Source organism: Danio aesculapii, chromosome 18 (genome assembly GCF_903798145.1).
Source record: "Danio aesculapii chromosome 18, fDanAes4.1, whole genome shotgun sequence".
Lineage (NCBI taxonomy): Eukaryota > Metazoa > Chordata > Actinopteri > Cypriniformes > Danionidae > Danio > Danio aesculapii.
Genome location: NC_079452.1, coordinates 42,646,940 through 42,670,938, shown reverse-complemented (window position 1 = coordinate 42,670,938; position 23,999 = coordinate 42,646,940). Strand labels below are relative to the sequence as shown.

The 23,999-nt window shown below is 35.4% G+C and overlaps 1 protein-coding gene across 1 annotated transcript in view; it reads right to left on the bottom strand.

Annotated features, from left to right (window-relative positions):
* The window catches only part of itpr2 (inositol 1,4,5-trisphosphate receptor, type 2), a 176,602-nt gene that overhangs the window by 140,400 nt on the left and 12,203 nt on the right, over window positions 1–23,999 (bottom strand). The window contains exons 2-8 of the mRNA XM_056478765.1: window positions 19,409–19,479; window positions 9,247–9,362; window positions 9,034–9,120; window positions 6,499–6,657; window positions 3,483–3,581; window positions 951–1,034; window positions 717–863 (exon numbers count right to left, since the gene is read on the bottom strand). Coding sequence (XP_056334740.1) covers window positions 717–863; window positions 951–1,034; window positions 3,483–3,581; window positions 6,499–6,657; window positions 9,034–9,120; window positions 9,247–9,362; window positions 19,409–19,479 — 763 coding nt within the window. The remainder of the gene's footprint in view (window positions 1–716; window positions 864–950; window positions 1,035–3,482; window positions 3,582–6,498; window positions 6,658–9,033; window positions 9,121–9,246; window positions 9,363–19,408; window positions 19,480–23,999) is intronic.

Genomic DNA, 23,999 nt, shown 5'->3' with positions numbered 1-23,999 from the left:
TTCAAAATGTATTTATTTACATACACGCATACATTTATGTATTTGTTTATTTAAATAAATAAGCATTTACTTATTTATATTAGTATCTGGCATCAAACTTTATTTATTAACATATAAATATATATATATATATATATTGAATTTAAATAAGCATTTGTTTATTTATATTTTTATCTGGCTTCAAACTTTATTTATTTACATACATGCATACATTTATTTATTTGTTTATTTAAATAAATAAGCATTTATTTATTTATTTATATTTGTATCTGGCTTCAAACTTTATTTATTTAAATAAACATATATTTATTTGTATACATTGTACATCTAAGCTACGGTTATTAAATGTCTTATTTAAATATAACATTTTACAAGTAGTATTAAGCTAAGCAAAGATTTTATAAGGATCACGTGACAGAAAAACTGCACAAAGGGTTACAAAAAATCCCACTTAATAAATTACAATAAAAAAAAAGAATAATTTAAAGAGAAAATGTAAATCATAAATAAAATGTAAAAATACAAATTAAATGAAACGTAAAATATAATTTAAAAAATTCTTTATTTGTAAGGTATTTATGATTTATGAGGACAAAATAATTCTTAGTGAGCCTGAATGTTTAAATCGTAATGTATTCATGTATAAACCACATAAATGGATGAATTCAGATGAGATAATAATAAGCAATATTCTTCAACCGTTATCAGAGCTGTACCTCTACTTCCCAGAGTGCTTTTGAACTGGTGGCAGAGGTTGCAGACTGGCGGAGGGTGGTGCGCAAGAATACATACTGCCGCTTCTTGTATTCATCACAAGTGAGAAACTTTTCTTGCTCGGCGTGAAACAATCTCACCACATCCCCCTGAGTCAGTCAAACAGACAAAACACCGTCAAATATAAAACAAACACAAACCAACAACACATCAGTTCACGCATGCAGGAGACTCACCCCTTTTAAAACATCATCTCTATATTCACTGAACTTCATGAAGAGCGTCACCTTCCAGCTAGTGTTGCAGTTCAGCGCATTTACCTGTGTAAAACACAAATCTGAATTTAAACTCACAGTACATTTGATCACTTTTCCAGTTATTTGTAGATTCATTATTTCATTTATTCATATACTTATTTTTCCTCGCATTAATTTTAGTATTATTAAGATACTCCTGTATTTGTATTTATTTATTTAATACTATGGTTATAGACCATTACAATGTGGTCATGTCATTGGCCCATAAACATTTCCTGCTTGATGCCAAACTATTTCATAACTGTAACCAGAGGCAATTCAATCATAACTTAATGTTAAAGCAGCTATCATAATGTTGTTTATCAATATGTGGCTCTTTTTGGATTCTCAAAAGCTATAGAAATTAAAAATGTAAAACAGCAAATACATTGTGACCATTGTTTTTGTTTACATACCTCAAAATTGTCTATATTATTTTATTATTTATGTTATTTTATTTGCTTAATTAACAGGGACATTGCACACTGATAAAACATTTACAACGTGGGCAGAGTAATACACAAGGATAAAGAGGCTGTATGAGTGCTGTTATTGCAGAATATCACACAGCTATTAGCCAATCAGATTCGAGAACCAGACAGAACTGCTGTATGTATATACTGTATACAGCAGTTCTGTCTGGTTCTCGAATCTGATTGGCTGATAGCCGTGCAATATTCCCGTAATAACAGCACTCAAACAGCCTCCTCACCGTTGTGTATTACTCTGCCCACATTAGTTCTCTAAATGATCATAAAATGTGAGCAAAATCACTTGTTTTGTCATCACTTTAAACATTATGCTAGAGAATCCTTTAAATACTAGCTCTAAAGTGACTATGGTAAAGTAGCAATGGTTTCTGCTGTTCTGACGGTCCGCTGCAGATGTGAATGAATGGTGGAAAAAGACTCTGTAGTCGATTTTCTTTTATACATACACTATTATGCCATTGAACTGTTGTATAAACACAAAATCACACTCATAGCAGTGCAATATGGCTGTATATCAGCACTAGTGGGACACTAAGGCACAACGCACGCCTCCCACCAGTGCCGATATACAGCCATATCGCACTGCTACCAGTGGTTCGGTACGCTTTTATGGCTGTTTCCACTGTGAAAAGGCATACCGAACCATACCACTCTTTGGTCACCCTATGCAAAGGGTACCAAGAGTACCAACAGGTGGAGCTAGAAGGGCAGCTGAACTCTATTGGTTCACAGAGATACGTCATTCGCTGGCGCAACAAGCAAGAATGAAAACAAAAGAACTGCCATGTTTTAAAAACACAGCAGAGAGATTACAGCGTAATAATATATACATATAATAAGGAGCCATGGTCGACCCGAGCTCAAACAAATCTTGTCATCGTCTTGATGAACAGCCACAAAGCCAAGAAGAAGAGCAGATTCTACCCTGTGCCCTGTAGTTTTTTTACGAGCGAGTCTAAAGCACGAGCGGTTTCCCTTTCTTCCTTGCGCTCGTGTGCACGTCTATATTTAAAATAACGAACTTCTTGAGCTGATAATAATAACGTGCACTTGATTATTGACGTGTTTTTTAAACCCGATCCTTTCAAAAACTGCGAAACGCAAGAGTGATGCGCGAAAAAACAAAGGAGAAGTCGGAAAAAACAAAGGAACAAATAATTTTTTGAGCAAACGTGAACAAACGGCCATGTTTAACTATTATCATCACATTTTGGACTATTATGAACTCTGAATGATGGAATTACTTTCTAACAAGAGGTTACACGTGCTGCTGAAGGTTAAACACACAGATGAGAGGTTTGCTCTGACTGTGGGCTATATTTTGTGTTGTTTTTGAACCTAAATAGGGACTAAATGTATGCTGTGTGTAGTTTATCTGTAACTGGTAACATATCAGAGACTGTAAGGGTCTGTATGTGTTCATATATGTTGCATTTATTTATTTATTTTATATAATTGCAGACGTTACAGTAAGCTATTTCGCACTGTCATTGATCTGCAGTTATCATCAAATCCTGTTCATAGAAAAACTAGTAATAAACATTTATACAGAAGTATTTGTGTATAAAGCATCTGTTTTGTGAGAAGTGCATCTCATATGATATGTGAACGACCCATACAGCTTTACTGTAGACATTTTCTCGAGCGAAAATCATGTTGACTGAAACTTTCTGTTGTTCACCACGCCCACCAAAAGAGTTCAGTTGGTACCCTGTTAGCAGTGAAAACAGAAGCCTGACAAAGGTGACCCGTACCGTACCGTACTGTACTACTCAGTGGAAATGGGCCATTAGATATTGGTTGAAGTATTCAACATTTAAAATAAAAATACTGTCAAAAAATATTCAAATCTTGTCATTTACACATTTCATATTTTGCGGGGATTAAAAATAACACCAATCATTTTACAGTATGTGAAAAATTAAGGTTACTAATATTGCTTTCTCAACTCTTCTGAAGTTTGACAGAGGTAGTTTCTGACCTCTTTGCAGCCTCTGTTGTCCAGGAGTTCAATGTTGCTGGCGTGGAGAGGCTGTCCTGCATTTACAGGCATGAGAACCACTTTATCTCCAACCACTACCTACAAACAACATAGACACACACACACACACACCATCAACTGCTCTGTCGTTGAGGCCGTTCGACAATAAAGGAAACAATGACATCACATCCTGTGCCATGCATAGTTTAAAAAGTGGTATTTTACAGACACTCTAAATGACCTCATAAAAGCTAAACTGAAATGCTGGGTCTTTTACTTCATATCTATTAGCATGCTGCTAGTATATTGCTAAATGCTGACAACATTTAAAGTGTCTCTATGAGCAAAAATACTGATAACTCATTCTACATGCAAAAGTATATGGGTCAAAGATGAGATTTAAGGGTTTATGTCAAAGTACACCTACAGGAGATTTTGTGTACATAGAAAGCATATTTGTGCTTTCATGCTTTAATTAAATCTTGTGAAAGTAAATCTTGAAATAGGGCTAAAATAATGCTCCACATAAACATACATTTATGTAATACACGAACCCATAAATGCTCAGCAGAAGAAACAAACGGGTGCATTTACAAAATCCATCGTTAGACATCTAAGGTTGCAAGTTCCGTCGTAACAAACATAGTTCATTGATTTGGCGTTTCCCAAATCCATCGTTCCAAAAACATTCATAAACTGCGTTGCAAAAATGTACACTTGCGACTACACTTCTGTAGCTGTAGTTAGAAACATAGTTCCTGGCTGTGTTCTCTTCCCAGTTATCCCCCCCAGCTTGGAATTTTGTTTGATTTTTTTAAAAAGCATTAAAGTCATCTCTCTTAGGTGTAATTTGCTTTCAAAGTATTTTTACAGTTCAGTTTTAGCAAACTTCATGTACAATTGCGCTCCCTTCGCAGTACACTTTGAAAACATTGATGTCATTATGAACACAGCCATGGCTCATGACGAAAGCTATAGATGACCTATTATTTAAAAACGGAATTTATGTTAGGTCTCCAAAGCTTGTGAAAACTAAAAACATAGCATACGTTAATGCTTTTAATTTATAGTAGGTTATTTATTAAGTATCTGTACTGTATATGACATGGGCCTGTTGGCTAGAACATTTCTGCTGTGGTTTACAACTGTCAAATTGTAAAAGTAGACTTTAAAAAAATAAAAAAATAAACTATTTCCTACTTAATAATAACAATAATAATAATAATCATCATCATCCTCATCATTAATATTATTAATATTATTATTAAAGTAGGATTTTCTTCATTTCCTAATACACAATACATATTAAATTTCAATACATTACAAATACAAGATGTAAAAAATGTTATATATTCTTAAAAATTATAATTCTGAACTTCCCAGAGAATTCCAAAGGACAGTAGTAATGGTCTATATATGACTGACATGTATGTATAACCTATTGTTAGATTATATTTTACTCTTCAGCATATCAAGCTAAACATCTACAGTATGACAATCATTGTTTTCTCCCAGAAATAAAAAGGAAAAGAACACATTCCAATATACACGATTTTTCAAATCAAAGCTACATAAAGAAATACATATTTATTATACTGATGCATGAAAACCCTTTTTGTCTTTGACCCATATACTGTACAAACCTTTGTCCAATAAAATGTCTAAAATAAAATAAAAAATTCCCCAAAACTGATGTGTGAAGTCAGATTTAACAAGCGGAAAAACTCGGACTATCTTCTGGTACAAAACGACACCTGTCAAGTTATTTCATGGGGTCTTTAAACAGCATCCCAGAGGTAAAATGATCATTTATAGTTTATAATTATTATTAATATTATTATTATTATATAGTACAAAACTAGTTTCTACACACAAACAAACAATAACTGCTGCATGCTGAAAGAGGGAGAATAAACACAGAAAAGTGTGTAAAAAAGGTGTTATTTAGTGCTTAGATCTCAACACATCAATTCATGTGAACCTGTTTCCAATCTCTCCTTAATAACTGTGTTTTAATTTGAATACGTTGGCATAGTAGATCAAATATGATTTAATATGAGAAAAAAAACATTCTCTTGCTTGAAAGTTATGTAAATGCTGTGTTCTGTAACAGGCTGTTCTGTACATGCATGCAAGCGTGCCTCATACTTCTGTGTGTACACACACATATTCACACACAATGTGCTTCATGCTCCAAACTGATTATATACCTTTATGTTTCAGTTGCTGAGATGAAAACAAGAGGAGAGACCAGATGAGTTAACACAACAAGATGTTAATTTCATGATTAGAGGTGATTAGTTTTATATACATCTATAAAAATGAGCCATAAACCATTGCAGGGCACATAATTTAATCACTATACACTGTAAAAGATATCTGTTCATTAACATATTTACATGTTAACATATCACACGTTTCCATATTTTGTGATTCACAAGCAGGGGCGTAGCGGACATTTTAAAAGTAGGGGGACGGCTGTATGATATCATACGTTCATATAATTATTAATCACCTGTTTCTAAATGGTCTGTCTCTAAAAGTGAGGGGGACGAATCGCCCCGTCGCTACGCCCCTGTTCACAAGTGTTTTCTGTTTATTTAAGTTGAATTGCATTATGGGAGCTTGATCTCAGCTCTGTCAACTTTTGATGTTGAAAATTCAACTCTATAGTTTAACAAAGTCACTTTTATTGACATTTTAGTAGTTTGAAATTATATACATGTATAAGAAACAATATAAATAAACGTGTAAAATAAACGTGTACAAGGTTTTGTACCATAATATTTAACACCAACTCCAGACAATATATCACTTTAAACTGTGAAAATTTTCATGAAAGTCACTTTATCGAACTTTCCAAGGTTAAAAGTTGTTGGAAGATCGATCAAGGTCCCATAATGCCATTCAAAAGCATAAATAAATAGGGACAAATAAAAACATGAATCACAAAATACAGAAAACTGCTAATTTGCAGATCTTTTTTTTTTACAGTGTATTTTCTGGAGATGCTTACATTGTCTCCTTCACTGCGCAGCTTCCAGAAAGGTTGGATGTAGAACCAGGAGCCCTCGTTTCCCGAAGGGTCCAGAGACACACGCATGGCATTCTTCTCCAGCAGCGCCGGGAGACGCTTGTTCACGGTCAGGTACTTATTACTCTTAATATGGAGAAGCTTGAAATGCAAGGAAAGTGTAGGAATAAACATTGCACAACAAACACTACAGTTCAATGTTTAAAATAAAAAAAAGTCAGCAAGAATGTATTACACTGACCAAGAGAGAAACTTATTATGTTAAAATAAAATATATTTAAATATACTTTCAAGACCTGGCAACAGTATCACAGGTTTCACAATAGTGTTAACATTAAAAAGAGCAAAAAATCAGAATGTCTACATATACAGTGGGGGAAATAAGTGGTGTACACCTCATGTTTTTCCTGGGAATAATATTTCTAAAAAGAGGTGTTGACGTGGAATAGAACCAGATATTGGTAAAAACCCAAAAGATACAAACATAAAAATAAAACAAAACAAAAAAAAACAAATCTGAAAAGTTATGTTATGTGTTATGTTATGAGTTATGTGTAATACCAATGAAATGACACAAGGAGAAAGTACTGAACTACTCAAATGTATTTAATAATTTAGGAATCTTTTTGGTAATGGCAGAATAAAGACGCCTCTCATATGGAGAATGAAATCACATGCATTGCTCAGGTGTGATTTTTTTCACAGACTTAAACAGTGTAAACATCTTGATCTCGTCTATCAAATCTGATTTTTATTTTGTGTTTTCAATTGGATTCAAGTCAGGTGATTGGCTGGGCCATTCCACAGCTTGATTTTCATTCTCTGAAACCATTTGAGAGTTTTCTTGACTGTGTTTTGCTGAAATATCCACCCTGGCTTCATCTTAATCATCCTGATCATGTAGATGGTGGACTGAAGCAGCTAATATTAATTTACAATGAGGAAGGGCAGAGGGTTACTGAATAACTACTGAGAGATTTCAGCTGCTGTCTGGCCTTTCACTGCCTTTCTACAGCTCCTTTTCTCCATGTGTTCAATACTTTTTCCCAGTGTCATTTCATTATACATAACTTCATTTGTAAACTAATTCGCTTTGTTTTCTTTACATATATGGATATGTTTGGTTGTTACTGATATCGGATGACAAAGTCAACAGCATCTTTAGACATGTTTTCTAAGAAAAAAAATGTGACGTGTTCAATGCGTATTTCCCCCACTATATCTACACTGAAGGTATATGGGTATTTTCCCCATTTATTTCGTATAGGGATTTTTTGGTCACACATTACAATGAGGTTTCATTAGTTAATGCTAGTTAATGTAATTACAAACATGAAATAAGATTAAACAATACTTTTACAGCTTTAAATAACCATATTCATCATTATTAAAATCTAAAAATGTGCTTGTTAGCATTAGTTACTGAACTGTGAGTTAACATGAACCAAGCGCGAATGGCAATATTTTCACGAACTAATGTTAACAAAGATAAATAAATACAGAAATAAAAGTATTGTTTCATTGTTTGTTCATGATAGTAAATACCCCAACTAACATTAACTAATACAAACTTATGGTAAAATGTTTCAGATTTGTCTGATAAGAAATTAAATCTTTGTTAAAGCCATGTTATAAGCCAGGAAGCTGGCCAAAAGAAACAAAAAGAATTTAAATATTAAAAAATAATTATTTTTATGTATACTTATTTTTTATTATTTTACTGTATTTTTCCATAATAAATGCCTAGAAAGAAAGAAGTTATTTTATAAAATATAAAGAAAAATCTTACAGACTTCTGAAATGTTCAATACAGTAGGTACTGTAGATATTGCACATATTTTTGAAAGTGTAAACTGCCATGATACAGATACATCCTTATAAACTAAATAGGCTCCAATTTGTATCAGACTTTTTTTTTTTTTTTTACAAGTCAGGTTATATGATATAAAAAACTATTAAACACAAAATTCTACACCTAGGTACTGTGAAATTAAGTCTTTTTCAAATATTTCCAAAATGATTTGTAACAGAGGAATAATATAACAGAGTTTTTTCTTTTAGAGAAAGTTTTATTTCTTTTAGTTTGGCTGAAATGGAAAAATAAATTAATTAAAATATTTAAATTTAAACATATATATATATATTTATGTAAAAGATAAAATACACTAAGGTCAATGTTACTCCCCATAACAATTAGTTTTTTTAACTTTTTTTTTTATGGTTAACTACAGAACAAACTAACTTAAACTTCAGCTTAGGGTGCCTTTAGATCTGATAGGTTTGCTAAAATACCTGAAACCATGTTTTTTGTTAAAAGAGCCCCTTAGTTTAAAGTGTCCAATCAAAAAGGCTTTGAATCTGTAAATCACCCTTGTTGTCAACCGCCTCTTTGGCCCTTGAGCGCTGCACTAGTAACCTTGGCAACAGTGTGAAAACAAACAAAGCATTCTAGATGTCCGGCCAAAAGTGTAAAAAAAACAAACAGTTGTTGATAAGAAGCTGGAAGCTTGACTGTACCTGTATAACCCGACTGTATTTGACAACCTCACCCAGCAGTTTCTTGTTCTCGGAATCATTTTGTTTCTGCTCCAGTTCTGCTGCATGCTGTAGAATGTAATGCAAAGGACAGTCAACTATAAATACTGTAGCAAATGGAAAAAGCAGTGGTTATGAAGAAGCATATCTAAGATGTCATAATCTGCTCTATGCGGGCTGGGTTATGAGAGGTACCTGTAATTTCTTGAAGAGATCGGCCTGTGTGTTGTTCCCATGCTTGCCCTGTTTGGCCTTCCAGAACTGTCTCTGTGCAGAGTACCGATTCATAGGACACACTTTGAAGAGACAATCTAGAAAACAGAGAGAAAAAATTATCTGAGCTGCTATACTTACTCAAATGATATTAAAACAAAAAAGGTTTCTGTTTGAAGTTAATATCATTAGCCCACCTGTGATTTTTTTTTTTCTTTTTCAAATATTTCCCAAATGATGTTTAACAGAGCAAGGAATTTTTCACAGTCTTTCCTCTAATATTTTTTCTTCTGGAGAAAGTCTTATTTGTTTTGATTGAGCTAGAGTAAAAACTGTTTTTAATTTTTATAAAACGATTTTAAGGTCATTATTCTCTTTAAGAAATGCTGTTTTATCTGATTGGCTACAGAACAAACCAATGTTATACATTGGCTGGCTTAATTACCTTGACTTGTCTATTTTACCCAGTTAAGCCTTTGAACGTCACTTTAAGCTGGATTCTAGTATCTTGAAATTTATATCATAAAATATTATGTACTGTCATATAGGCATGGGACAATAACCATTTTTAAGGTATACTGCGGTTTGGAAAAGTCAAGGTTTTAAAGCCACCAAAATGTTCTGCTACACCGTTCCTATAGTATATGCAAGTTATTTTTTGTTCATTTTTTTAGGACAACAGTATCTCCAGTAGAAAGAATATCCAAAAATGCCATTAAGTTGTAAAGAAATTAGTGTTTTTGAAACTAAATGAAGAAAGCAGAAGTCAATGATTCATTTGAATTATTTAGCCTGACATGTTTATTGCTCCAAGATAAACATATTGTGTTCAAAGGGGACAATTTTTTTGTTTTTTACCCAGACATTTGAAAAGAATATATGTAGATCAGTAATCACAATACCGTGAAACTGTGATATTTTTATCCAAGGTTTTCATACCATCAGAATCATAATAATTCTGACTTCAACTGTATATCTATTTGGCTTAAAGGGCGCCTAGTTTACCTCTTTTTTCAGATTTAATATAAGTCTTTTGTGTCTTCAGAATGTGTCTGTAAAGTTTCAGCTCAAAACACCCAGTAGATTATTTATTAGACCTTTCAAACATTTGTCATTTTTAACTCTGAGCATCAGGTAGCGGTTTTTGTGGCCTGTGCCTTTAATGCTAGTCCTCCCCGCCCACCGTTCCTGCGTGCCTGTCAGTGTGCCTCAATCTCCTCCCTCGGCTGCGTCAGATAACAGACAGACATGAAGCAGATCTCACGTAACGTTTGTTAGAAATACTACAGTAAGAACTTTCCCAATTATTATTTGATGTATTTGTTGTGGAGTTGCAACGATGAGTTGCACACAATGTCATTACAAAGTTTAGGCACGCACGCAAGCACGCACACACAGCGTGCAGGTTTAGCTTTGCACTGTTTTTGCATTGCAAATGTGACAGGATACACGTTAATATCCACTGCTGTATGAATATCTGTTATGTTAATGTACAAAGTAAGCCTGATTTAATGTACACAAGCCGGAACGAAACGTCTTCTCTTATAATTGTACTGACATGTGGCTGTGGTGAAGTAGTAAAGCTGAAGTAAATCACAGTAATTCATTACAAACATGCACTTTTTTAAAAATATGTTAAACTTGTAAAACTCACTCTTGATCAATTTGATGATGATTGATGATCACAGAGAGCTGAACAGATCTTTTATTCCCGGTTGCTTTGCGCACGTCCTGTCTTGTTAATATGATTATACTACATCACGTTGCAGTCAACCTCAAAATGGGAGTGATTCAGATCCTATTTTTGTCAGGAAATTTTAAAAAAAGAGACTTATTGTCTTATTACCCCATTATGACTGTGCACACACTATACCTACACACAGTTCTGTCCAAACAGCTTTCAAAAAAATTATTTTCATCATAGGTGCCCTTTAAAGGATTTAATTCGTCATGGTTAATTAATTGTAAAGGCTTCTCAACACCATGTTTCTGCATGCAACAAAACTGCTGCAACTAAAAGTTATGCCAACAGTGCACTAGTTTAAAGTTCTGAGCTTGTACACAATACAATACGCACGCACACTGGATTAAAGGCTGAAGTTAACTATGGCTGAGGCTATTAACTATGGGCCGTTTACATTTTCTGTCTTTTGCAGACGCATTTCCAATTATTTCCAATGGAGGCGCGTGGCAGTGACACGCAAGCGGCGCGTGAGTGACGCAACGTGCTCATGCTATCCAGGCACACCTAGTTGAAGGTATGCTGTGAGCGCACCGTAAGTCAGGTGACAAGAAGGTTCAACAGTCTTTCATTACATTTCTTCTATTTAAAAGGAAAATACTTTTCCTAAAACAGTATGTAGCTTAGATTAACATTAGACAAATTAGTATTTTTTATTGATTCTTATTTTTATGTATTTATTTATTTAATTGTTCTTTCCTTTATTTTTAGTGTAAAATTATTACTTATGTTTAAATGCCCAAAAAATTTCAAAGAGATATGGACTGTTGTTTGTTTTTTATATTTATTTTGTGCTAAATTATTTGGTTACTGAGTAGCAATAATTAACACTTTAAAATATAAGGAGATTTCATTTGATTTACTGAACTAGTAGTGTTTTGAAATTAATGAATGTATAATAATCGTGATAACTGTGAAACCGTGACTATTCCTCAGACTATAATTGTACAACCAAAATCTACAATCGTTGCATCCCTAAAATCATAGCTAAAAAAACTGATTTTGCCAATTTGCAAGTCACATCAAAAAGGATATCTTACCTTTATGTACATAACATGCATACAAAATATCCTTAATACATAGTTATTACATAGTTATACATCAGCTATTACAATGAGATTGCTTTAAAAAAATTCCAAACGCTTGTATTTGGCTTCTGCTTAACCTCTCTTTTATGCTAGTGTTTCCACAAAGCCCACCAGCAATAAAGTCAAATAAGCATGTATTTATTTGCCATTTCTGATTCTTGTAAAATGGCACTTGAGGAACTCCAGTGTTTACCCACCCCAGCTTACAATACTACACTAGTCATTAAGCAAGAGCCAGGCGCCCTGCTGAGATCTCACTATAAATGGAGACGTGAGGCCCGACAGACAGCGTGGCCTTGGCAGGAGCAAAGATTCAGTGTGTAGGAGGCTGTTACTGCTCAAGGGCCGAGTAATTAATCAATGGCTGAGCAGGTGTTAAGAAACACACACACACACACACACACACACACACACACACACACACACACAGGAAGCTACATCTATATATTTATTTATATTGCTTGTTGTTGGGATTTCTTTTGCCTGCCAAACTACTAAGGCCTGGTTTTGTCAATCTGAAATGATTTGAGCACTTTTTTTGTGCACTTTCAATCACTTCAATAGGTGGTTGAAACCAAATCTGATTGGACGGCTTTTGTAGTGTAGAATTTCATGGTTGAATATGTTCAAACAGCCATTACCAAAGGCCAGCTCTTTACCCACAGGCCTAGTTTTTAAACACTACGAGGCAAGTTGTTTAAGCACACTAACCAGACGGGATTTAAAATTTTTTGTCTGGAGTAATAAGTTTGGTTTAAAGTAGGATACAGTATACATGTGGATTTTTTTTATTACCACTGGAGCCAAATTGATGATTTGAATTGATGATTTGAGGATAAAAATGACACCACAAATAGTACAGTATTTATTAAGGAAACCACCACAATACATTACTTAAAAAAGACTGTCATTATGTAATCTGAACATTGTATTTGCATTATGTGCAACAAGGCCAGTCATTTGCTAAAATATATAGTACAAATTAGGGATGTAAACTAGGGATGCTTAAAATAATCGATTAACCATTTTTAAAGTTTGGCTGCATAAGGGGCCGATCACAGTAAATGTGATTTTGCATTGAGAGGCGCATCATTTGAATGGTGGGAAAAGCGCGTTACATCAGTCGCGTCTTTTTCATTTTTCAATCAAATGAAAGCAGAGGCAGGGTTTCCATTGATGTGACAGCAGTGTTTGTGTTGTCGAGACGCCTACGGAGAACTTTTAAAGATTGAGGAGAGACTAGTGGTCGTTGTTTCAAGTTATCCAGCGCTGTATTACTTTACAAATCTTGAATATCACAATATTATTAAATAGTACAATTATAAAAACCTCGACAGCAACATTCGTGCGCAATAGACCAGCTGATTCAGTCGTTTCCTAGTGACATAAAAAAGCACCACGCTTCTTTTTTCCTGTCAGCAAAAAGGCAGTGTGGTGCGCCTCGCGTTTTTGGAACGGAAAAAAGCTTTCGGTGTGATCGGCCCCTGATGTGCAACATATGTGTTAACTGGTGGTATGGTAACACATGTAACCTTATGTGCCTACAGACGTGTTTTGCCAAAAAAGCAAAATGAAAGAAGGATATCAGTTAGACACAGAGGAGTTGACACAAACTCTGATGCTGAACCCCTCGGTCCTGGATCTACGTCATAAACTCAACAAATAGCCTATTGATGATTTAGTGTACAACCAACAAACCAACCTTTTTTCCATTTGGAAAATTAGTTATTAATAGTTCTTATAAAGTACAAATTTTTAAAATAGCCTTCATATCCTAATTTACGAAATACAAATCAAGGATTTTCTTGATTTTTGCATGATAACTCTGCACCAAACTGAGGCTTTCATTTTATGGCTTATAAAACATGTAAGCAAATGAATGCAATATCATATGCAAACAACAAAACCGTTACATGCTATAGTAGTCTATACTTTACAAAAAGTCAACATACTGTATGAGCCTCCTCATTGTCTTTCATCACAAGCAGTGAGTGCACACGAACCGCAAGTGAGAGAGGAAATAAAAACACAGCATGAGGTAAAATCAGATGCTCAAGACATAAATCTTAAATGACTTGTATTAAAAATGTTGACAGAGGCTTATAATATAAGAATTAGAGCGGATCACTGATTAAATGCATAGGCCTATTTCCTGTGGAGCGATCCATTTAAGGTAGCCTGCTAGTTTGCTACTAGCTTGCTATTTAAATTTGTAATTTAAGTGAAAAATATCTAGGGCAGGACCATTTATTTTATTCTTTTTTCATTAGTTTATTCTTGATTTCTATGCTGTTGGAAACACTGCAGGTGCATGATGATGTTCTGTTGTTATTGTCTGTGGTTAATATGTTCGAATCTTAAAACAAGTCAGTATTTTAAAATGCAATATTTAATGTGTCAGACACAAAATATACATCATTTTTTAATCATTTTTAAATTAAATACTAATTTAATATTAATCTAACCAGTTAACGGTTAATATTCGGTTAACGAGCAGCAGTTGACGGTTGGCAAAATTAACCGAAATGAGCATCCCTGGTTTAAATCTACACTGGTCTCATGGATTGGTTTGGTAATGATTAGGTTCAAAAGATTAGAATAGACATAGATTTGGTTCAATTTGATATATCGGTGTGGCGACGCGGTGGAGCAGTAGGTAGTGCTGTCGCCTCACAGCAAGAAGGTCGCTGGTTCGAGCCTCGTCTGAGTCAGTTACCATGTTCTTCCCGCGTTCGCGTAGGTTTCCTCCAGGTGCTCTGGTTTCCCCCACAGTCCAAAGACATGTGGTATAGGTGAATTGGATAAGCTAAAATTATCTGTAGTGTATGTGTAAATGAGAGTGTATGGGTGTTTCCCAATGATGGATTGCAGCTGGAAGGGCATCTGCTGCGTAAAAGATATGCTGGATAAGTTGGCGGTTCATTCCGCTGTGGTGACCCCAGATTAATTAAGAGACTAGTCCAAAAATAAAATGAATAAAAGAATGAATGAATGAATGAATGAGTGAATGATATATCGGTGCATCAATGATGCTTTCCATACACAACTGTATATTTGACTTAACAACTCAAGAATACTATTTTGTCGTTAAATTACAAGCATCAGATATGAACTGTACCTTTAATTTGACCTTCTCAAAGAAAACACTCTTTTAGAATGTATCAAACAAAACTCAAATACATTCAGAAGACAACATGAGCATTTATAGCAAATAAACTAATGTAAATAATAATCCGGCTTGCTATTTGAGAGTTGAAAGTGAATTCTTAATGCCTATGATTGGTCATTGTGGTCATACGCTCAACAGAAAGGGCTGTGATTGGCTAGAATGGTCAGCACTGTTCACACAGCAGTGATGCAGACGCTAAAGAACAACCGCAGCTGATACATGATAGACACGATGGAGAAAATTCACTCTGCAGACATGCTCGTGTCTGGATCCACAAGTATAACTGTAACCGCGAGAGATGAGAGGTAACGTTACCTCACATCAGCAGGTCAAAGGTACAGACAGAGAGACAGAGCGAGAGAGAGAAGGAAGCAGATATAGCTGTCATTTCCACCCTAGAACAGAAATAGGGGCTTCTGCGGTTCTGCTGTAACTTCAGAGTCAGTGAAAGAACACTGCAGTGAACTGCAGTTGTCTGCTTTTTTAACAGTTTTAATTATTCACAGTCGCCTCCCTAACCATAGTAAGCTACCGTGCATATGAGATAAATGAGGTCAGTGCATAATAACCAGTTATGATCAATTACTGAACCATCCACGTCTACATCACGGTGCATCGAAGAAACAATTTATTTTGACACCTAGTAGGAATAGTCATTTATTATTGCAATGTTATTGTAAATAACATTTTTAACTGTAATAAATTCATAAAATGTAGTTATCCCTGTGACAACAAAGCTTCATTTTGCAAGTTATTTGCAAGATATTATTCAGCTGGAACAAGCTATAATCTCCACAAACTAGTGCAATAGTGTCAAAATCATATTTTTATGCAATTAAGTATTGCGATTGCTAATTTACAGATTTCATAAGTGAATAAACATTTTTGTCCCAGACTACAGTAAATATACAGGGGCTCCAATAATGACTACAGTAAATATATAGGGACTCTACTAGGGCCAGACGGAATCTGTGAACATTTTCTACTATTTCTGCACAGAATTTTGTTAAAAATCTGCAGATTTATGCGGAATGACTTTGGGAGTATCATAACTAAAACCTTAATATATAAAATAAAAAGTAATACATTTTTAACTTGCATTTAATGTTTACAATGCAAATCCAATTAGATCTACTTTATTTGGTAAACAAAGCAAGTCTCTCATATAATAGATCTACTAAAAGATTGAAAATATTACTTTACAAACTGTATTATAAATAAATCATATAAATATTTTTATATTAGTCAATAATATTATTGAAATTAGTTTAAAAATGGAGTATATATATATAAATTTACACACATTTACATAAGTAAATAAACAGAATCAATAATGGGCTAAAACTCTGCACGTGCAGATTCCGTGTGGGCCTAATAATGGCTACAGTAAATATACAGAGACTCCAGTAAAACAAAAATAAAGTTCTGACATAAAAATGACAGTTCAGAGTTAGCTTGTAGCTTGTTTTAAAAACACTTGACTATAGATTAACTACTAAACTGTTGTTTAAGCTACAGGTTAACTGTGACTGAAAGTAGTTCCAACAAAGTTACTGAAAGAATTGCTACCTGTTATAGGAGAACCTCTTCTTAACATTATCAACTCTTCTTTATCTTTAGGCCATGTTCCAAATCCTTACAAGTTAGCTGTTATTAAACCTATTATTAAGAAACCACAACTAGAACCCAGCAACTTAGCCAATTATAGGCCTATTTCAAACCTTCCATTTATATCTAAAATACTAGAAAAAGTTGTTTCTGCTCAATTATGCTCCTTTCTGCAGACCAACAATGTTTTTGAAGTGTTTCAGTCAGGTTTCAGAGCTCATCACAGTACAGAAACTGCATTAGTGAAAATAACCAACGATTTACTCTTAGCTGCTGACCAAGGGTGCATCTCGCTATTAGTTCTACTCGATCTTAGTGCGGCATTTGACACCATTGACCATGGTATCCTTATTAATCGCTTAAAGTCTACAGGTGTCCAGGGACATGCCCTACAATGGTTTAAGTCATACTTATCTGACCGTTACCAGTTTGTAAATATAAATGGACAGCCTTCACAAATCAGCCCAGTAAAATACGGGGTGCCTCAAGGATCAGTTTTAGGCCCTTTACTGTTTACAATATACATGCTACCCCTGGGAGACATTATTAGAAGACATGGGATCAGCTTTCACTGCTATGCAGATGATACTCAATTATATATTTCAACTAAACCTGACGAGACGTCTAATCTGTCCAAGCTAACTGAGTGTATTAAAGATGTTAAAGACTGGATGACCAACAATTATCTTCTCTTAAACTCAGACAAAACAGAATTATTACTTATTGGGCCTAAATACTGTACACAGCAGATCTCACAACTCGACCTACAATTAGAGGGATACAAAGTTAGCGTTAGCTCTACTATAAAAGATCTGGGTGTCATATTAGACAGCAATTTAACTTTTAAAAATCATATTTCCCATGTCACAAAAACTGCTTTCTTTCATCTGAGAAATATAGCTAAGTTACGAAGTATGCTATCCATCTCAGATGCAGAAAAGCTAGTCCATGCTTTTATGACTTCTAGGCTGGACTACTGTAATGCACTGTTTGCTGGCTGCCCAGCATCCTCTATTAACAAACTTCAATTAGTACAAAATGCAGCTGCCAGAGTTCTAACCAGGTCTAGAAAATTTGATCACATCACCCCAATTTTATCCTCCTTACACTGGCTGCCTGTTAAGTTTCGTATTGAATTTAAAATATTGCTTCTTACATATAAAGCTTTAAATAATCTAGCTCCTGTTTATCTAACCAATCTTCTGTCTCGCTACAATCCAACTCGCTCTTTAAGATCTCAAAACTCAGGGCTTCTGGTAGTACCTAGAATAGCAAAGTCGAGTAAAGGAGGTCGAGCCTTCTCATTTATAGCTCCTAAACTCTGGAATAGCCTTCCTGATAACGTCCGAGGCTCAGACACACTCTCCCAATTCAAAACTAGATTAAAGACCTATCTGTTCAGTAAAGCATACACTTAGTGCACCACCTAGGGGGCTTCCACACAGGTTATGCATCTTGCTGATATACACTGTGAACATCAGCTACGCTAATTATTTTCTTTATTCTCCATTTCCACCTGGGGATACTCTTCCCGAGGCCCCCAGACTATGCAGAGTCACTGATTCGATCCAAGACCAACGACGAGATGATCCCAAGGTTTCCATATCCTGGACCAGGCCGTATCCTGAGCAGCTACTGTGGTGATCATGGAAGAGTGGAGAACATGAGACTGATTCCTGTGACGCTCCAGAGACAGACGAGTCTTCGCTGAGGCCAGCTTCCAGCCTCCGCCACTGAGACTGCAGCTCTGCACAAGACGTTTGGCCAGCGGAGAAATTAAAATGGTCGTGCCCAACTGAGTCTGGTTTCTCTCAAGGTTTTTTTTCTTCACTTCCGCCTTTAGTGAAGTTTTTTTTCCCTCTCCGCTGTCGCCACTGGCTTGCATGGTTCAGGATCTGTAGAGCTGCGCATCGATGGATTTGCTCTTCAGTGTTTGGACTCTCAGTAGTGATTATTAAACCACACTGAACTGAGCTAAACTGAACTGAACTTGAACACTACAAACTGAACTACACTGTTCCTATTTACTGTGACCTTTTATGTGAAGCTGCTTTGACACAATCTACATTGTATAAGCGCTATACAAATAAAGGTGAATTGAATTGAATTGAATTGAATTGAATAGTCCAGTGGCTATAATGGTGTCAACATGTTATTATTTTTCATTTAGTGTGAAGATTCTTCCCAAACTCCGCACGGTGGCACAGTGGGTACTACAATCGCCTCACAGGAAAAAGGTCGCTGGCATTCTGTGTGGAGTTTGCATGTTCTCCGTGTGTTGGCGTGGGTTTCCTCCGGTTTCCCCCACAGTCCAAAGACATGTGGTACAGGTGAACTGAATAAGCTAAATTCGCCGTAGTGTATGTGAGTGTGTGCAAGAGTGTGTGGGTGATTCTCAGTGTTGGGTTGTGGCTGGAAGGGCATCCGCTGTGTAAACATGTGCTGGATAAGTTGGCGGTTCATTCCGCTGTGGCGACCCATGATTAATAAAAGGACTAAGCCCAAAAAAATGAATAAATTCTTGCCAAACTGACTCACCTCTGAATTTTTTCGGTGGGTTTGTAAGATCCCCAGTCTCAGGTTGCACTACACATCTATCATCCACCAACCTGAGGGGCAAAATATGACAAATGGTTTATATTTATACATTGAAGGATTTAATAAAGACATATTTAGTTACAAAAGCATTATGAGAAAGTGAACAGAAAGCATTTTTTATTCCACAGATACTTCTCTTTCAATAGAGTTTGTTCAAACAAGCTGCAATCATTGCTTTCTCTGAAAACATACGATTTGAGCCATGACTTTTCACAAGATAAGTGGTTGGTGTACACAAAAAAAAAAAAAAAAATTAAACCAGTTTGACAAGATCTGCCAGATGACTAGTTTAATTTAGGTTAATTTATTAATTAAGTTTTCTATTCACATCAGACACTCCATTTTAATTGAGACTATGCTTGAACACAGAATGCATGTGTATTGAGAATAAAAATCTCTTCTGTCCTCTGAGGCACTTTGTTCAGCATGGCATGTCATGACAAGACTTTATGCAAGACATCAATTTCTATCAGATACAGAACTGGTCAGATTATAATCACTTGTAAAATTATAGTGCACACAATCAGTCCACAAAATCAGATCGGCATTTAATCAATTGAGTATGTTTACATGGACACTAATAATTTGATTTTAATGCGATTAAAACAATACTCTGATTAAGAGTCTACCAATTAAAAAACAATTTTTGATTAATTTAGTCAGATTAAGGTCATAATCGAACTAAAGAGAAATCGAATTCCGGTTTCAATCGCATTATTGAAGTGCAGTACAGACATGTAAACACCTTAATCTAACTATTACCGTCATGTAGGACTTTTCACCGCGTTTTGCTAGAGGGTAGTCTACACACACACACACAGGGCTGTTTGACACTCTTTGCACCTACCGAGTCAGTGCAGGCCACAGACACCTGCATTGTGAAATGCTGAGGTTTTTTTTTTCTTCCATTAAAACAACACTCTTCCAGCAGTTCATACTGTAGTTGTATCCAATACCTCGTTTGTCACGGGGGGCATGCATGAAATGTTCCCGAATAAAAGTGAAAAAGCCAAATTAGACAAATTAAAAAAGAAACACCTGAAATTACATGAAACTCCAGAGGAAACGTGGATAGCGCGGTGACACAATGACATTAATCGAATTATGCACAATAACACGTAAGACGGAATCATGAAAGAAACATTCAAAAAGACACTCATGTTAACACCTTAATCATATTATTGTCTTAAATAGATTAAGGAAAATAATTCGATTACTGATGTCCATGTAAACATAGTCATTGTGAACTAAGTAAATGAGTAGTGGTTTCCAACCAATGGTGGATTTAAAACAACATATTAGTCTGGCATTATTTTCAGATGTCAACATTGACTGGTCTAAAAGAGATCTGAAACACAAATATTTCAATGCTTATTACTACCAATGTCATGCATATAATCAAAGAACAAAACTGAAAACATATTGAAGAAACAGAACAAAGAAAATTGATGGTGATGCGGTGGCGCAGTAGGTAGTGCTGTCGCCTCACACCACGTAGGTCGCTGGTTTGAGCCTCGGCTGGGTCAGTTGCTTTTTCTGTGTGGAGTTTGCATGTTCTCCCCGCGTTCAGGTGGGTTTCCTCCAGGTGCTCCTGTTTCGCCCGCAGTCCAAAGACATGCGGTTCAGGTGAATTGGGTAAGCTAAAATTGTCCATTGTTTGTGTGTGTGTGTGTGTGTGTGTGTGTGTGTGTGTGTGTGTGTGTGTGCGCGTATGAGTGTTTCCCAGTGATGGGTTGAGCTGGAAGAGCATCCAGTGCGTAAAACATATGCTGGATAAGTTGGCGGTTTATTCTGCTGTGGCGACCCCAGATTAATAAAGGGACTAAGCCAAAAAGAAAATGAAAGAATGAATGAATGAACAAACAAGGAAATTGAGAATTTGAGACACAAAAAGTCCTCCTCTAATGGTATAAAAGCCTCAATTTAAGTTTTATTATAAAGAAAGTCTATCAAGTGACTAACAGGAAAAGAGAGTTAGCACATTCAGTGGAGTATAGCAAAACAAACAGATGAATAAGTCAATTGAAAGTACTTGTATAATCCTAAATCAACAAACTACTCTACTCCCTTTGAATGCAGAGCATATTTGCGCACTCTTAGTCAACGCAAACTGATACAGTCTGGTATAAGTAAACATAGTCCGCCATCACTGCACTGTAAAAAGCCATCAGTTACTTTACTTTAAAAAGTGAGGAAAAGCAACAAGTTGACGCTACTTTAAAAAAAAGTGAGTAAATCATTATCATTTAGAACTGTTAAATTGACAACATTAATTATTAAGCATATACACTCACCAGCCAGTTTATTAGGTACACCTTACCGGGTTGGACCCACTTTTACCTTTAGAACTGCCTTAATCATTCGTAGCATAAATTCAACAAGGTACTGGAAATATTCCTCAGAGATTTTGGTCCATATTGACATGATAGCATCACGCAGTTGCTGCAGATTTGTTGGCTGCACATCCATGATGTGAATTTCCCGTTCCACCACATCAGACCAGGCAACGTTTTTTCAATCTTCTATTGTCCAATTTTGGTGAGTCTGTGCAAACTGTAGCCTCAGTTTCCTGTTCATAGCTGACAGGAGTGGCCTTTAGACCATCCGTCTCAAGGTAGGACGTGATGTGTTTTCAGAGATGCTCTTCTGCATACCTCAGTTGTAACGAGTGGTTATTTGAGTTAATGTTGCCTTTCTATCAGCTCGAACCAGTATGGCCATTCTCCTCTGACCTCTGGCATAAACAAGGCATTTGCACCCACAGAACTGCCGCTCACTGGGTATTTTCTCTTTTTCTTACCATTCTCTGTAAACCCTAGAGATGGTCCCAGTAGATCAGCAGTTTCTGAAATACTCAGACCAGCCCGTCTGGCACTAACAAGTATGCCATGTTCAAAGTCACTTAAATCACCTCTCTTCCTCGTTCTGATGCTCGGTGATTCCACACTTTTTAAAGTAAAGCTAACTAATTGCTTTAAATTAATGGTTTCACTTTAAGTAAAAGTAATTGCAGTGCCTTTTTGTATTGTGCACAGGCTCTAAAAAAAGCTTTGAGATAATACAAATCTCAAAAAGTTACAAAAATAAAGCTAATGTACAGAGCCAATAAAGTGACATGTGAAAAATATATATAATAATATTGACTTGCACATGCAAAACGCAGAGATAAATTGCATGTGAACATAATATCACATGCACATAACATGCATATCGTAATGTATGATTTTGCCATTCGCATGCAATACTATGTATTGCACAAACACGTATGTCGTACTTGTGATACGCATGTCGTGCACAAGCGATATGTACAGTATGTCTGCGTCATGCGCACATGATACTTGCGTCATGCGCATGCGAAATGTATCCTATGTGCACAACATAGTATCACATGCACAAGCAAAAGTTTATTATATTTTTTGCACGTCACTTTAGGGGCTCCGTACTAATGTCTATAAGTAAATGTTTTGTTTTTGTTGTTAAAGTACAATCAACATCCAATCAAATTTTTGAGTTTTAATTGAACTAAAGTGCCTCTCCCTAAACAAAAACAGGCTTTTAATGAAATCTTGGAGCAACTTTAAATAAAAGGAGGAAGTTGCAATTGTCTTTGTAGGCCTGATAAACGTACTACTACTTAAAACTAAAAATAGACTGTTTCTTATCAAGAGCAGCTCATGGTTTTCTTAATGATTGCACTCGGCTCAGTTTGGCTATCTTGTGAGCACAGTTGTCTGTGAATAAATACTTCAGCAATAAAATGCAGAAGTTCACACCATCGCGTTAAACTGAGCAGAGGAACGTGGGTGTGCGCTGACTCTTAAAGGTCACTTATTTTGACTATAAAATTAGATCACATTTAATCCTTTTTTGGTTAAAATGGATTCATGAATAATGCTAAATCCTTTACTGATGGGTGTCAAGCCACTCTACAATTTGTAACATCAATATCAAACATCAGCTAATGTTCCTTGACAGAGACACAAAAAAAGAATGGTGTCAAGTCAAAGGAAGTTCATTTTCCTTAGGCTTAGTTCTTTTATTTTTCCTTTTTGCAGTGAACATTTTCAAAATGACTTCTTTTGTGTTCAGCAGAAAAAGGAAGTCATGAAACCACTTAAGGGTGAGCAAACTGTGAGTAACTTTTACATTTTGGGGTAAACAATCCATTGAACACCCACGCAAGAAATTATAAATGTTGATGACTTGCATACGTTTATTAACCCTTCAAATCGCTGCATTCAAATCGGTGTTTGAAAAATGCAAAAAATCAAGACAAACATTCAGTCTTTAGTCTTTTGAGTTATTTATGAAGTTACAACAGTCAAATAACACAAAAGGTACTGGGATAACAGTTTATAGTTTAGATAAAAAACCACTGATGTTTAGGGTAAAGATCAAAACATTATTTAACCAACATGTGGCGACAACCAGCCATCAGAAATATGCCATAGAATAATCAAAAATTAAACATGAAGCTTTATGAGTGAATAGCTGAATCGTTTACTGAAAATGAGACTAAAAATAAATATGG